Below are 16,816 nucleotides of genomic sequence, written 5' to 3'. Positions count from 1 at the left end.
CTGTCCAATATAATGGTCTTTATAATATAGAATGACCATGAATATTATATGTTTTTTATTTCATCAGGGTGTAAATCAAGGTAAGTTTGTAGGTAGGAGACTAATATATAAAGGGGAGCACAATAACATGCAAACCTGTGAAAACAATTCATTGCATTACGTCACAAATTATACTATTGTGGTGTTGAATTACAGGTGCATCTCAATAAATTAGAATATCATGGAAAAGTGCATTTATTTCGAAAATTCAATTCAAAAAGTGAAATTCATATATTATATAGATTCATTACACACAGAGTGAAATATTTCAAGTGTTTATTTCTTTTAATTTTGATTATTATGGCTTACAGCTAATGAAAACCCAAAATTCGGTATCTCAGAAAATTTGAATATTACATAAGACCAATAAAACGAAGGATTTTTAATACAGAAATGTCAGCCTACTGAAAGTATGTTCATATATACAGTATATGCACTCAATACTTGGTTGGGGCTCCTTTTGCATGAATTAATGCATCAATGCGGCGTGGCATGGAGGCGATCAGCCTGTGGCACTGCTGAGGTGCTATGGAAGCTCAGGTTGCATCGATAGCGGCCTTCAGCTCGACTGCATTGTTGGGTCTGGTGTCTCTCATCTTCCTCTTGACAAGGTTCAGGTCAGGCGAGTTTGCTGGCCAATCAAGCACGGTGATACCATGGTCATTAAACCAGGTATTGGTACTTTTGGCAGTGTGGGCAGGTGCCAAGTCCTGCTGGAAAATGAAATCAGCATCTCCATAAACCTTGTCAGCGGAAGGAAGCATGAAGTGTTCTAAAATGTCCTGGTAGACGGCTGCGTTGACTTTGGACTTGATAAAACACAGTGGACCAACACCAGCAGATGACATGGCTCCCCAAATCATCAGTGACTGTGGAAACTTCACACTGGACTTCAAGCAACTTGGATTCTGTGCCTCTCCACTCTTCCTCCAGACTCTAGGACCTTGATTTCCAAATGAAATTTACTTTCATCTGAAAAGAGGACTTTGGACCACTGAGCAACAGTCCAGTCCTTTTTCTCCTTAGCCCAGGTAAGACGCTTCTGACGTTGTCTCTGGTTCAGGAGTGGCTTGACACGAGGAATGCGACAGTTGTAGCCCATGTCCTGGATACGTCTGTGCGTGGTGGCTCTTGATGCACTGACTCCAGCCTCCGTCCACTCCTTGTGAATCTCCCCCAAATTCTTGAATGGCCGTTGCTTCACAATGCTCTCAAGGCTGCGGTTATCCCTGTTGCTTGTGCACCTTTTTCTACCACACTTTTTCCTTCCACTCAACTTTCTATGAATATGCTTGGATACAGCACTCTGTGAACAGCCAGCATCTTTAGCAATGACCTTTTGTGGCTTACCCTCCTTGTGGAGGGTGTCAATGACTGTCTTCTGGACAACTGTCAAGTCAGCAGTCGTCCCCATGATTGTGTGTCCTACTGAACCGGCCTTAGAGACCATTTAAAGTCTCAGGAAACCTTTGCAGGTGTTTTGAGTTAATTAGCTGATTAGAGTGGGACATCGTGAGTCTACAAAATTGAACTTTTTCACAATATTCAAATTTTCGGAGATACTGAATTTCAGGTTTTTATTAGCTGTAAGCCATAATCATCCAAATTAAAAAAAATAAACGCTTGAAATATTTCACTCTGTGTGTAATGAATCTATATAACATATGAGTTTCACTTTTTGAATTGAATTATCGAAATAAACAAACTTCTCCATGATATTCTAATTTATTGAGATGCACCTGTATATCACAAGAACACTTACAACTCAAAGTCACAAGGCTTCAATATCAACAGAATTATACTTTACTCTGGTGGAAGAACTACAGAGATTTAAGTAAAAGTAGAAATATCGCAGTACAAAAATACTCCATTACAAGTATAGGCCCTGAATTCATCATTTAAATAAGCAGCACAGTAGTTTAGCAGGAGTATTCATTAAGTGGCAGAGTGGCACCACGTAACATTACTGGATCATTATTATTGATAATTTATAGATTAAATGACTTTATATAGTGTCTGGTAGTTTATTGATATTTTCTAAGCTCTACAGTTCTTAATCAAATAGACACATTTACTTTAGGTTATTCATTTCTCAGGTGCTATTGTTTCAACTGTCAGAAGTAATAGTTAAATAGAAAAATACATGAGAAAAGCTACTTTTGTATAGATAGATTTTTTAAAGGAAGAATTTGGTTTGATCTGTTTGGTTGAAAAAAAAAAGCCGCAGCTGAAACACTCACATTTCACCACCAACGTCTTCTGCTCGCTGTCCTTTGAGCCCTCACTGTTCTGGGCACGGCAGACGTACCAGCCAGCGTCGGCTGAAGTCACAGTAAACGTGTGGTAGAGAGAGTTGATGGGTCGTGAATTAAGATTATTTTCAGTGATTTTTAAAGACTGATGATTTGTGTCGATCCTCATCAAGGTGAGAGTTGACTGTGGGAAACTTTCAACACTGCAGCTGACGGTGATGGTCTGACCTTCTGTGACCTCAGACCTCATAGACAGTATAGGTTCAGTGGGCGGGTCTGTAGAGAGGAAGCAGAATCTTCTTTAAAGAAGGAACATTATGATTTTATTGTTTTTCTTCCCTCTAGTCCAGGGGTGTCAAACTCATTTTAGTTAAGGGGCCACATACTGCCCACTTTGATCTCAAGTGGGCCAGACCAGTAAAATCATAGCATAATAACGCATACATAACGACAATATTTCTCTATATTTAAATCATTGGTGAAGGTTTTTGGATGATAAACCCTATTTTAAGGTCTTTCTACAATAAACTAGAAACATAAAGACCAAAAACTCAGACGTCAGCCCACTGTTTATCTGCCTGGGCTCTCCTCTGCAGATTCCCTCGCTTTGTGACGCGTTTGACGTCAAACGCGTCACAAAGCGAGCAGCGAGCGCTGCTGCCTCCGGAGCAGACATCGCATTTACGCTGTTTTTTAAGCAATTACTGGATCGATTAAAAAAATTACAAAACGTTTGTACTCATAAACCTCCATATTCTTAAGAGACATGCTGATTCACTGATGTTTAGTTCTGGTTCTCAGTGTAAATCGCTACTCTTACTCTTTACTTGTTTTACAGTCTATGGCATGCTCTTACTGATACAGTGCGACCCCCTGTGGACTGATTAGGAATAGCAGCTACTTTTATAGAAATGCAATTTATGTCTTTCTGTAATTTTCACAATTAGCAAAGTCATCCGGATCCGGCCCGCGGGCCGTATGTTTGACACCCCTGCTCTAGTCTGTGTTTCATAGGTTTCTTGTAAATTTAAAAGTTCTGCTGAACAAAAAATCCAACAATCAGTGGTAAAGGGAGCTGCTCTCCTGAAGCTCCTAAACTCCTCGTCAGCAGATCCTTCCGGGGCTTTAAAAATACCCCATAACTGCATCATGCTCACCTAGTGGCTAATCGGCCACGCCCCCTAATGAAAGTTATTTAAACGAGAGCAGAGGCTGACATTTCACACACAAGCTGGAAGCAGATGACCAAAGTATTTGAATTTACGTAAAAATGACTGGAAACATCATAGTACTTACACAGTACTTGTATGCACACTGGTTGACTCTCATCCCCTCTACCAATGAGGTTTGAGGCGCTGCATCTGTAACAAGCTTCATCTGCTCTTTGTATTGTTAAACTCAGCATACGTCTGTTTGTGGGATTCCACCATGAGTCAGTTCGTTGATTTTTGCTGCGGTACCAGGAGTAAGTCGTCAGGGCAGGATTGGCATCGGTGTCACATGTTAACGTGAGAGAACGACCAACTTTCACTTGGTTATCAGAAGAGCCACTGACAGAAATGCTCGTCTTCCTCGGCTTATCTGGAAAAAGAACCCAAGTGAAATGACCTTTATCTCAACAACAGGTGAATCTGAAACAGAAGATTCTTTCAGGTTAATTCACAACCCAGATAGCACACGGATGTGGGCCACTTCAGGCAATGATCCGGCACTTCTGGTCTTCTCCTGGCCCAGGACAAATCTGGACCAAGACACTTGCTATGTGAGTGACGGTCCACTAAGAATGTAATATTGTGAATACTATGAAGAAGATTCTAGTTCAGAATTCAAATTAAATCAATACATGAGGACAAAGTTGGGGGACAAAGCTTTTGAAACAAGAGCCCTGAGGATCTGAAACAGCCTGAACGAGGACAGACAGCAGACTGAGTCAGGAGCTGAAAACAAACTTTCATCTTACTTCATACACAGATTTTACGTAGGTCTAGTTTTTATTCTTTTATTTATTCTTTTATTTTTCTTATTTGTTTTTAAATTTATATTCATATTTTGATGTGTTTTTATTTTACTTGTTATTTGGGAAGCACTTTGTAACGTTGTTTTGAGAAGTGCTATTTAAATAAATCAAGTTATGACAACAGGCCACTTTAGTCATGTTGAAATAGTAGAAGAAAATAGAAATATTGCAGAACAAAAATACTCCATTAAAAGTATAGGCCCTGAATTCATAATTTAAATAAGCAGCACAGTAGTTTAGCAGGAGTATTCATTAAGTGGCAGAGTGGCACCACGTAACATTACTGGATCATTATTATTGATAATTTATAGATTAAATGACTTCATATAGGGTCTGGTAGTTTATTGATATTTTCTAAGCTCTACAGTTCTTAATCAAATAGACACATTTACTTTAGGTCATTCATTTCTCAGGTGCTATTGTTTCAACTGTCAGAAGTAATAGTTAAATAGAAAAATGCATGAGAAAAGCTACTTTTGTATAGATAGATTTTTTAAAGGAAGAATTTGGTTTGATCTGTTTGGTTGAAAAAAAAAAAGCCGCAGCTGAAACACTCACATTTCACCACCAACTTCTGCTGCTTGCTGTCCTTTGAGCCCTCACTGTTCTGGGCACGGCAGAAGTACCAGCCAGCGTCGGCTGAAGTCACAGTAAACGTGTGGTAGAGAGAGTCGATGGGTCGTGAATAAATATTATTTTCAGTGATTATTAAAGCCTGATTATTTGTGTTGATCCTCATCAAGGTGAGAGTTGACTGTGGGAAACTTTCAGCAGTGCAGCTGACGGTGATGGTCTGACCTTCTGTGACCTCAGAACTCATATACAGTATAGGTTCAGTGGGCGGGTCTGTAGAGAGGAAGCAGAATCTTCTTTAAAGAAGGCACATTATGATTTTATTGTTTTTCTTCCCTCTAGTGTGTGTTACATAGGTTTCTTGTGAATGTAAAAGTTCTGCTGAACAAAAAATCCAACAATCAGTGGTAAAGGGAGCTCCTCTCCTGAAGCTCCTAAACTCCTCGTCAGCAGATCCTTCCGGGGCTTTAAAAATACCCCAATACCTGCATCATGCTCACCTAGTGGCTAATCGGGCACGCCCCCTAATGAAAGTTATTTAAACGAGAGCAGAGGCTGACATTTCACACACAAGCTGGAAGCAGATGACCAAAGTATTTGAATTCACGGAAAAATCACTGGAAACATCATAGTACTTACACAGTACTTGTATGCACACTGGTTGACTCTCATCCCCTCTACCAATGAGGTTTGAGGCGCTGCATCTGTAACAAGCTTCATCTGCTCTTTGTATTGTTAAACGCAGACTACGTCTGTTTGTGTTCTTCCACCATGAGTCAGTTTGTTGATTTTTGCTGCGGTACCAGGAGTAAGTCGTCGGGGCAGGATTGGCATCGGTGTCACATGTTAACGTGAGAGAACGACCAACTTTCACTTGGTTATCAGAAGAGCCACTGACAGAAATGCTCGTCTTCCTCGGCTTATCTGGAAAAAGGACCCAAGTGAAATGACCTTTATCTCAACAACAGGTGAATCTGAAACAGAAGATTCTTTCAGGTTAATTCACAACCCAGATAGCACACGGATGTGGGCCACTTCAGGCAATGATCCGGCACTTCTGGTCTTCTCGTGGCCCAGGACAAATCTGGACCAAGACACTTGCTATGTGAGTGACGTCCACTAAGAATGTAATATTGTGAATAATATGCAGAAGATTTTAGTTCAGAATTCAAATTCAACCAATACATGAAGACAAAGTTGGGGGACAAAGCTTTTGAAACAAGAGTCCTGAGGCTCTGAAACAGCCTGAACGAGGACAGACAGCAGACTGAGTCAGGAGCTGAAAACAAACTTTTATCTTACTTCATTCACTGATTTTACATAGGTCTAGTTTTTATTCTTTTACGACAGATTTGTAATTTGTATTCATATTTTGATGTGTTGTTAGTTTTTTTGTTATTTGGGAAGCACTTTGTAACGTTGTTTTGAGAAGTAATGTTTAAATAAATCAAGTTATGACAACAGGCCACTTTAGTCATGTTGAAATAGACGTTTTCAGTTCAAAGAAATGTTGCATAAGTTTAATGAATGAATTAATTTACACCATAGTTAAAAGAACCCTGTGGTGTTTTTGACATTGTGGAGTAATGTTTTCTTCTTTTTGGAACCATCACGTCTGATCAGTATTTACTTTATACGCAGTAATGTAGAATATATCCTCCTTGTTTATCCATTCACCATCACAAGTGCATCATTCTACTCACATCTGACTTTAACCTCAGCTGGCTGTGACTTTCCACTTCCAATGTCATTGGTGGCTTCACAGCTGTACAGTCCACTGTCAGAGGGACTGGCTGAATTCACCCTGAAGGTCTGAGTCTGAGTCTGTAGGTCGATTTCCTCTCTCCCATCAGTCGTCTTCCTCCAGGTGACAGAGCTCACTGGTGGGTTGGACTCGGCAGTACAGCTCAGTGTCAACAACACATTTTCCTTCACATCAAGACCAGGATTGGCTTGAACTGTCACATGTTTGGGACTGTCTGCAGTAACCAACAATATAGAAAACAGAGAACTGTCAGATTTAACCACAGTCCATGGTCTTTATAATATAGAATGACCCTGAATAATATATGTTTTTTATTTCATCAGGGTGTAAATCAAGGTAAGTTTGGAGATAGTGGACTAGGGAGCACAATAACATGCAAACCTGTGAAAACAATACATTGCATTACACAATTACACCACAAATTATACTATAAGAAAACTTACAACTGCTTAAAGTCACAAGGCTTCAATTTAATAGAATTATACTTTACTCCGGTGGAAGAATTATAGAGATTTAAGTTCTTTAGGTCATTCATTTCTCAGGTGCTATTGTTTCAACCACTGCATGAAAAGAAGTATTTGTGTCAGATACTGTCGCTGCAAATTTCGGTGGAATTTCAGGTTAACGGCTGTTCACAGGAATCTGCAGGCAGCACAGAAAACTGCCAGTAACTGCCGGGAATTGATGCGGGGTTCCAGTTTCTGGCAGTTTTACAAGCCTGAGAATGTTGGGAGGTGACCCCCCTGCTCCTAAGCTCAGGGGAGGCTTTCACATGTAAATGACAATGCTGTGAGCTTTACAAATGCAAATCAGGATAGTTTCACTCAGTGGTGCAGAGGTAACACCTTTTTCTAAAAGGTACTAACTAAGATATCAACTAAAATATCTGGCGTCAGTACACCAGGCTTAAATTAAATATAAAATCTGAAATTGTAGCTTATATAGATTTCCCTTATGAATTGCATTGTATACCATGAGCAAAGGTCAATGCTATAAAAAAAAATTAGAAACAGTGCAATTTATTTCAACATTTGCCTGTCAAGCTCATCCAAGATAATATGTTGTAATGGAGAGAGTGGCACCACTGTACAGTTTTCTAAGAGAAGTCTTTCTGCTGACACCAAAACAATGTGCTTCACATAAATCAGTTGTGTCATCGCGTGTCAAAGTTCCAACCATTTGTCCTCCCAAAATACTGTCAAACTCAGCACCATATGCACATGTCCATGGCATACTAAGCTGTTGACTATGCTGAAATTGCCTCATAATTTGAACTTCAATTATCCTATTGTTGTTATTAAACTATTTCAGTATTCCATTAAAACACTCAACACTTTTATCCAAAGCGACTTACAATAAGTGCATTCATCTATGAGGGTACAAACACAGAACAGCAAGAATCATGTAAGTACATTAACTTAACACCAGAAAGAATAAACTGGTCCTCAGTCACATACTCATCCCATATAAATGTAAAGTACAATTTAAAAACTGTTATAACCGCTGCTTCAAAAGTGAAAAGGTAATTTGTGAAGTTTTACTCTGAAAACGTCACACTCAGCTTCATGCCACGTCACTCGTTAACGTCATCACGTTGGGACTGGTCCAATCCAGCCTCGTGAATGAAGCGTCTGTCTCCCGCAGACAAGAAACTAGCGGCTCGTGTTTTGCGTGGTCCGACGAGTGACTCTGTTTTCGGTGTAAACAACTTGCTGAAGTCGACACGACACTGTTTCCCCGGAGGAGAGGAGGAGTGCGTTGGAACGCAAAGCCGCGGGCCCAGTGTGGACGAGTCGAGGCGGAGAAGACGGGCGCACAGTCCCAAACTTACGGTAAGAGCTACAGAGAGAAGCCATTGCTAACTGCTAAGCTAACTCTTAGCTCTGACTAGCGTGTTAACAACTGTGGGATTAGCGAGAAAGTTGCTAAAAGAAGAAGAGAGCATCGAGTGCTTGAGCAGAACGAGTGCATGTTTAAATATGTACGAACTGCTTCAACTCAAGAGTTTGTTCTCGTTAAGTTTTTTCATAAACGTGACTTTTTGTCCTGTTGTATTTAATAGGAAACAGCCCATCTCTTCACACCTCGGAGGCAAATGGCCGGCGCCACGAACCGGAGCGAGGGTAAGATAAAGAAGAGCCGCGCTGTGCTGTATAAAATACATTCTCCAGGTTTACTTTATCTGGTCTATTTCATCATTGTGTTTTCACAGTCCCCCCCACCCACACAACGAGACAGTCACTGCACATTTGGCCGAGACTCTAGCTGCAAGTCCGGATTTGCACTGTGGAAAATGACGCCATTGTACGTAAGTAATTGTGTTTTGTTTACTGTGGATCTTCCAACGGTGATGTAGCGAGGCTATTTCCGTTTATTAATAATATACTCATGTTACTCATGTTGTTTTCCAGCTGCCTGTACTAAGACGTACTAAGAGCCAGTATGAAGGAACTTCCCGTACATCCAACCGGACCGTGCAGCTCTTGCAGCAGCATTGAGAAGTTCAGGAGTCGACAGAGAAGAAAGAGGGTAAGATTAGATTCATTAGATAATTTTTCAGTTACATGTGTAGGTGTATGTTGTCATTGAACTGTGCTAATTGTACTGATTGTGTTTACAGCTGATTGAAGCGGGACAGATGACATGGATCCATCCTTCCACAGCCAGGAGCTCACGACCTGTGTGCCACACTTCAAATAAGACTGGAAGCTACACTGGATCTCACAGCTACACATCATAGACGTCTACACACTGGAGCAGATTCGGACAGAGTCCCACAAAGAAGTTATGACCCAGAGGCGGCAAAGAGACATGTCAACCTTCACCTGATTAGTTTTTCACTGGCTAGACCAGTTGTTTGTACAATATTTGTGCTGTATGTAAATAAAGCTTTGACTCAACATATACCTTGTTAATGTTTTTTTCCCTCTACAATGTGTTCAACATATAACATCAAGCATCACATTAATGAATGTATAGTCTTCAGTAACTGCAGTGCTTTTGGTAAAGGCTTACTAATAATTAATATATATTAATGAATATATATATATAAATTATTAGTAATAACTATATATTAATTATTAATATTGTGTGGGAGGTGTTTACCCACGTGTGTATTATAATGACCCAGGGTGACCAATACCAACAGATCTAGCAGCCAATCACAAGTGACTTTTCGTTTCAACGGTCTGTGGTTTCATCCAATGGTGAAGTGAGATAAGTTCTAACAAGTGATTTCGCTGCGATTCATATGCTAATTAGATAACACCTTTGCTCCGCGACTCCACGGCGGCACGCCCCCTTCTCCAGCCCCCACCACTTCGAACGCGGGGGTACGTTCCTGCCGGTTTTGGTCATTTTGTGTCACGGGCGAACGCGGAGTTCGCCTCTGTAATCGGGCACTAACTGCAAGGAATTAGGCGAGTGCAGAGGATTACAGTGACGGAAATTCGGCTTTTCGTCTAGTTTAACTGTCAGAAGGAATAATTATTTCGAAAAACTGGACCACTGAAAAAATACATGAGAAAAATTTACTTTTGCATCAATAGTTTTTTTAAAGGAAAGTTTTGGTTTGATGTGTTTGGTTAAAAAAAAAAAGTGGCAGCTGGAGTAAGTCGTCGGGGCAGGATTGGCATCGGTGTCACAGGTTAACGTGAGAGAACCACCAACGTACGAACGTCTTCCTCGGCTTATCTGGAAAAAGGACCCAAGTGAAATGACCTTTATCTCAACAACAGGTGAATCTGAAACAGAAGATTCTTTCAGGTTAATTCACAACCCAGATAGCACACGGATGTGGGCCACTTCAGGCAATGATCCGGCACTTCTGGTCTTCTCGTGGCCCAGGACAAATCTGGACCAAGACACTTGCTATGTGAGTGACGGTCCACTAAGAATGTAATATTGTGAATATTATGCGGAAGATTTTAGTTCAGAATTCAAATTCAACCAATACATGAGGACAAAGTTGGGGGACAAAGCTTTTGAAACAAGAGCCCTGAGGCTCTGAAACATCCTGAACGAGGACAGACAGCAGACTGAGTCAGGAGCTGACAACAAACTTTTATCTTACTTCATTCACTGATTTTACGTAGGTCTGTTTTTTATTCTTTTATTTAGTCTTTTATGACAGATTTCTAATTTGTTTTTAAATTTGTATTCATATTTTGATGTGTTGTTAGTTTTTTTGTTACTTGGGAAGCACTTTGTAACGTTGTTTTGAGAAGTGATATTTAAATAAATCAAGTTATGACAACAGGCCACTTTAGTCATGTTGAAATAGACGTTTTCAGTTCAAAGAAATGTTGGATAAGTTTAATAAATGACTTAATTTACACCATAGTTAAAAGAACCCTGTGGTGTTTTTGACATTGTGGAGTAATGTTTTCTTCTTTTTGGAACCAGCACGTCTGATCAGTATTTACTTTATGCGCAGTAATGTAGAATATATCCTCCTTGTTTATCCATTCACCATCACAAGTGCATCATTCTACTCACATCTGACTTTAACCTCAGCTGGCTGTGACTTTCCACTTCCAATGTCATTGGTGGCTTCACAGCTGTACAGTCCACTGTCAGAGGGACTGGCTGAATTCACCCTGAAGGTCTGAGTCTGTTGGACGATTTCCTCTCTCCCATCAGTCGTCTTCCTCCAGGTGACAGAGCTCACTGGTGGGTTGGACTCGGCAGTACAGCTCAGTGTCAACAACACATTTTCCTTCACATCAAGACCAGGATTGGCTTGAACTGTCACATGTTTGGGACTGTCTGCAGTAACCAACAATATAGAAAACAGAGAACTGTCAGATTTAACCACTGTCCAATATAATGGTCTTTATAATATAGAATGACCCTGAATAATACATGTTTTTTATTTCATCAGGGTGTAAATCAAGGTAAGTTTGGAGACAGTGGACTAGGGAGCACAATAACATGCAAACCTGTGAAAACAATACATTGCATTACACAATTACACCACAAATTATACTATAAGAAAACTTACAACTGCTTAAAGTCACAAGGCTTCAATTTAATAGAATTATACTTTACTCTGGTAGAAGAATTACAGAGATTTAAGTACTTAAGGTCATTCATTTATCAGGTGCTATTGTTTCAACTTTCAGAAGTATTAATTAATTAAAAAAACTGGACCACCGAAGAAATACATGAGAAAAATTTACTTTTGCATCGATAGTTTTTTTAAAGGAAAGTTTTGGTTTGATGTGTTTGGTTAAAAAAAAAAGTCGCAGCTGAAGTAAGTCGTCGGGGCAGGATTGGCATCGGTGTCACAGGTTAACATGAGAGAACGACCAACTTTCACTTGGTTATCAGAAGAGCTACTGACAGAAATGCTCGTCTTCCTCGGCTTATCTGGAAAAAGGACCCAAGTGAAATGACCTTTATCTCAACAACAGGTGAATCTGAAACAGAAGATTCTTTCAGGTTAATTCAAGACCCGGATAGCACACGGATGTGGGCCACTTCAGGCAATGATCCGGCACTTCTGGTCTTCTCGTGGCCCAGGACAAATCTGGACCAAGACACTTGCTATGTGAGTGACGGTCCACTAAGAATGTAATATTGTGAATACTATGCAGAAGATTTTAGTTCAGAATTCAAATTAAATCAATACACGAATGGGAAAGAGGTAAAATGACTGAAAATCACAGACACGCCATGAGCAGCCTGGTGACACTGGTGGACATTTGAGGGTTGTGGGAGGATGGAGCCAATCCCCAGCTGACTCTGGCTCTGAGAGGTCTCCAGCGTATCACAGGGCCGACATCCAGAGACAAATATCAATTCACACAATTTAGAGTTTCCAATGAACTTCATCCCAATCTGCATGTCTTTGGACTGTGGGGCGAAGCTGGAGTACCGGGAGAGAACTCATGCAGACGGGGAGAACATACAAACTTAACAGAAAGATCACAGCAAAGTTGGGATTTGAACCAGAGTAATAATAATAATGATCATAACAGCAGGGTGTAATACCTAAAAGATAGAACATCAATAAAATGAATTCATCAACTTACATTTAACAGTGACTGTAATATTCCGGATCAAATATTTGTCCGTGTTGTTCTGTGTTTGGCATGAAAACACCCTCCCGTCATCCTCCCTGCTGGCTCTAAAGCTGAAGGTGGTTCTTTCCTTATCTTGATGAAAGTCTGTGGCCTGTGTCCGGTCGATCTGAGTCACATCTTGAATGTGAGGGTTTGAAGGACATGAACTTGAAGTGGAGCATGTGAGTGTGACCACGTCAGACTCCACCACGACAGCTGGTTCCTCAAAAGTGAGCGGGCATCGGTTTACTGAGAATATGAAAGCAAGAGAAATGTGATGATGCGTCTACACAACAGCTAAAGTCTTATTGTACAGTGTCACTGAGAAGACGTTATTTTAATAGAAACATTGATTTTTAAAGGTGAAGCCGACTTGACTGGGAAACTATGTAGAGTGAAGCTATAGCCAAACTGCTCTAGAGTCATAACTGATCTAGAATAGTTCAACCATCGACTAAAAGTGAAGCCAAAGTGTCTAGATCGCCACCTGGTGCCTGACTGCGGTATAAATCTAACCTCGTGAATTTTAGTGAATGGGACATGGACCAAACTAAAAACTCAAAATACACATCAACTAAAATGATCTCAAAGATGGATTCTGTAATTTTTATCACTTATGTTTGTTCAAATGTAAATTTTTCATGTACGTTTGGTTATTAATTATATTTCCTCCCGGAGGAGCCTTGGTTGCTCGGGGCATGAAGGACACATTTGTCTACTAATTGTAATTTTATGTATATTCTGAAATGTATTTTAATATTCAGATTTTTATTGTAAATACCTTCAACAGGATTTCCAGGGTCACTTGTAGAAACATCTGTCGGTGAAAACACAAGTGGAGAAGTGAGTTAATCTTTAATGCAAATGTTGGAAAAAATATAAAACATTGTTTTCAAAGTGGAGAAATAAAATCCTTACGTTTTATTAGGGCCAGAAAAACCAACCACGTGACTGTCTGAGCCTCCATCTCATGTGGGACTACAACTGGATTTCTGAAACAAATAAAAACTGAAAAGTGGATAAAAACATCATAAGATCACAAAACTTTTTCTTTTTACTGTAAAATGTGTGATCAAAGTTCTTTTTCAGCTTGTCTCAGAATTTCCTTCTTCCTCATTTCATTTCTTTTACTGACATTGAGAGTTGTCTTTGTTTTGTTCCTCATTTCAAGATGGTTGTGAACTTGTAGTTTGAAAACACATAAGTCATCTCACCTCTACGCAGAATTTGTCATTTATTAAAGGAAATTAAATGTAGTTATTTTACAATGGAATATTTGGGCCACATGTTTTTGTTAATCCCAGAGTTCAGTTTCTTTTTTAATAACTAAAATATTGATTTTTTTTCTGTTTTCTGTTTTAATTTTATTTGACATTAGCTACTTGTTCAAATCACTTTTATTGAAAGAAACCCCAGAACACATATAAAATACTTTGACTGCAAACATAACAGTGTCTTTATTACATTTTAATTTTTGAACCTTTTAGTCTGAAATATACTGTTTAAAAAGTCATATCTGGCTCTTTGGGTTCATCTCAGTCTTCAGGGAACTACGACATCTGAAACTGATGTGTGAGTTTTCATTTGGAAAAAAGTATTTCAACTGAATGGAAGAAAAAGGGTTTTAAATTATTATTATTATTATTATTATTATTATTTTTAAGTGATCTGGATTCAAATTTTATTCAGAAAAAAATTATCTTTTTTCATCCACAAAAAATACAGTTTGTAATCAGTGTATATACTGTAAACAAAACTTCTGAAACACTATATTTTACTCTAGTAGATTAACATCATGAGGAGATAAATAACCATAGAAGCTTGTTCTTACCTCAGAGGACCCACTTGTATCAGTCTGTCACACACAGCTTCACTCAGAGAATGAGACTTTACAGAAAAAGGAAGTGTTCACACTTTGAAAGGGGATGCAAGAAAATAAATTAGCATCCCCTATCATGCAAGCCAGAAAACAGCTTCTTGTAGGTGTTGTGATTACAGTGATAGCGTTCACAGCTTCTCACAGTATATGCACACAGATGCATTTCCTCCCACTTCCTCTTTTTGTCGTTGTTTTTTGCAAAGTCTGGTTAATCGACACAGAGCAGTTTACAGTACTACATATTGATTTGGAGAATTTATGCTCACATAGTATTCACAGTGTCTCTATTTAAAACGTCATCTAACAAGGTGAAAACGTATCAAAAGGGTTTTTACAAGCCCTTTAAGTCTCGGGGGTTCCACGCCTCGCTGTCGGGCCAGTCGCTCGACTGATTTGTCATCCAGGCAGAGAGATAACTGTACTTTCGTCAGGATCCGCACCGCTACACTCGAGTCCACCATAGAAGCCACCAGGGGGACGGGAATGGCAGACATCCCACCAGATAGCGACGCTGCGGCCCATACCAGAGCTTTGAAGGCCTCCTTTTTCTGGGTGACCAGGGCTGAGGTGAGCGTCGGGAGAGCCAAGAGAAGGGCTTGGGCTCGGATCTCTGGAAGGTCTTTGCCCAAGTCGTCCAACAGACCAGGGAAGTCAGACTTCTCCAGGGTGGAGGGTCTGACCACGTAGACTTTAGGCTGCATCACACCCTGCGACCTCAGTGTTTCCAGACTGGCTTTCCTCTTCTCTGCCAGGCTCTTCTCTGGATCTCCCACCGAAGCTAAGAGAACCCAGTACACCGTTTGTCTCTGCAGTGAGCGGGCTTCCAAGAACAGCTGCACACTGTTGGGATGGGGCGTATGTGTGAATGCCATGAAGACAGCGTTGTAGCGGAGGAATTTAACTCTATCCATGTATCCCTCAGGTTCGAATGGGGAGGTGTCGGGCACAGGCGGCAGGTCCCACAGGCGAAAGTCAGGGTGTTTAGGGTCAGGGTAGCCTGCCACGTCCTCTGAGGCCACGGGGGTCGAAGCAGGAGCCGCCCCCCCCCCCCCCCCCCTCATCCCCAGGTCCGAGGCCACGGAGGGAGTTGATGAAGGAGTCTTTTCCATCACCACGGTTTCCCACCACAGCCAAGTTGATCCTACTGATCAAGAGATCTTCCACCGCGTCCCTGACATCTGATAACTTATTGCTGTCTATGGATTCTTTCAGGGTCTCAAGGAAGCTCAGGCCTTTGAAAACATCAGCCATTTCTGCAGAGAGACACAGAGTGAATTATTAGAAGAGTCACAACAGGTCCTTTGATAAAGAACAGATATGATGGATACTATCTATCATCTATCGACTAATTCCACTAATCTCTCTCTATCTATTTAGTCTGTTGCTCTGTGACTTTCATATCTCGAGAAGCGTTCATCTTATCGGCTTCTCACGTGACATGTGCATTGTTAAGGGCCCAAGGAAGTGCAGTGTGGAATTTGCCGTGATTTGGAAACGCAATACGTTCAATAATAGGCTGATAAGCTTTGAATAAACAGGCGACCAGCGCTCTGCAGCAGAGGCGACTGGGACCCATCAACGGTTCTGTGGACTGAGTCCCACAGTCGGCCTTTAGTTGCCGTGGCAAATCGAACAGGCACGTTTACAACTGGCCCTGGTAACAATAGATAAAACAGGTGTCTTTGCAGTAATAATGATAAAGCATTAACTTAGAGGAAATCTGAACTAAAAAGTTAAATAATAATAATATATTAATATTACATTCTTCAGCAGTACTGTTAGTGGTGGAAAGTAAACATGTAAATATACTCCAGAACTGTGCATTTCTTGTTTTTTAATTACACTTCCTCTCTACAATTTATGACCCTTCACATGTCTTCAGTTGTTCAGGAGAGCATGACCCAGACAAATACCTTCATCTGAAGTAAAGTAATCAGCTCCATGCAGGTCCGGACCTCGGTATTATTTAAAAATGCGTGTATGTGGGCGGTGGGTGAGTGAGTAGGCGGTGGAGTGGATCATCTTCTCGTAAATATACAATGTAACGTAGTGTTAACGTCTCCTGCTCGACCTCCAGACCGGAGTCGGTGACGTACAGGGGAGATGTCTGTTCTCCTCCCGGGCTGAAGCTGCTTCTCGCTTCAGGGTTCACACCCTTCACTTTTTGCAGCAGTAGAGAAATAACGGAGGACACTTCTTCTTGCCTGGAGAAGATGTTGTATTTAT

The 16,816-nt window shown here is 40.5% G+C and overlaps 1 protein-coding gene and 2 long non-coding RNA genes across 3 annotated transcripts in view; 2 read left to right on the top strand and 1 right to left on the bottom strand.

The window, feature by feature from the left end:
• Positions 1 to 10,302, top strand: part of LOC117777481 — a 13,730-nt gene extending 3,428 nt beyond the window's left edge. The window contains exons 2-4 of the long non-coding RNA XR_004616616.1: positions 4,706 to 4,751; positions 8,045 to 8,050; positions 10,127 to 10,302. This is a non-coding gene — a long non-coding RNA (uncharacterized LOC117777481). The remainder of the gene's footprint in view (positions 1 to 4,705; positions 4,752 to 8,044; positions 8,051 to 10,126) is intronic.
• LOC117777400 (hemicentin-1-like) overlaps positions 1 to 16,816 on the bottom strand; it is a 1,765,934-nt gene that overhangs the window by 1,655,966 nt on the left and 93,152 nt on the right. The window contains exons 18-23 of the mRNA XM_034612162.1: positions 11,144 to 11,413; positions 6,585 to 6,860; positions 5,521 to 5,805; positions 4,867 to 5,154; positions 3,588 to 3,872; positions 2,280 to 2,567 (exon numbers count right to left, since the gene is read on the bottom strand). Of these exons, the coding sequence (XP_034468053.1) occupies positions 2,280 to 2,567; positions 3,588 to 3,872; positions 4,867 to 5,154; positions 5,521 to 5,805; positions 6,585 to 6,860; positions 11,144 to 11,413 (1,692 nt within the window). The remainder of the gene's footprint in view (positions 1 to 2,279; positions 2,568 to 3,587; positions 3,873 to 4,866; positions 5,155 to 5,520; positions 5,806 to 6,584; positions 6,861 to 11,143; positions 11,414 to 16,816) is intronic.
• The window catches only part of LOC117777478, a 26,073-nt gene that overhangs the window by 7,614 nt on the left and 1,643 nt on the right, over positions 1 to 16,816 (top strand). The window lies entirely within an intron of this gene.

This window comes from Hippoglossus hippoglossus, chromosome 16 (assembly GCF_009819705.1).
Source record: "Hippoglossus hippoglossus isolate fHipHip1 chromosome 16, fHipHip1.pri, whole genome shotgun sequence".
NCBI lineage: Eukaryota > Metazoa > Chordata > Actinopteri > Pleuronectiformes > Pleuronectidae > Hippoglossus > Hippoglossus hippoglossus.
The sequence above is the reverse complement of the archived record's forward strand: the minus strand, read 5'-3'. Positions and strand labels throughout refer to the sequence as shown.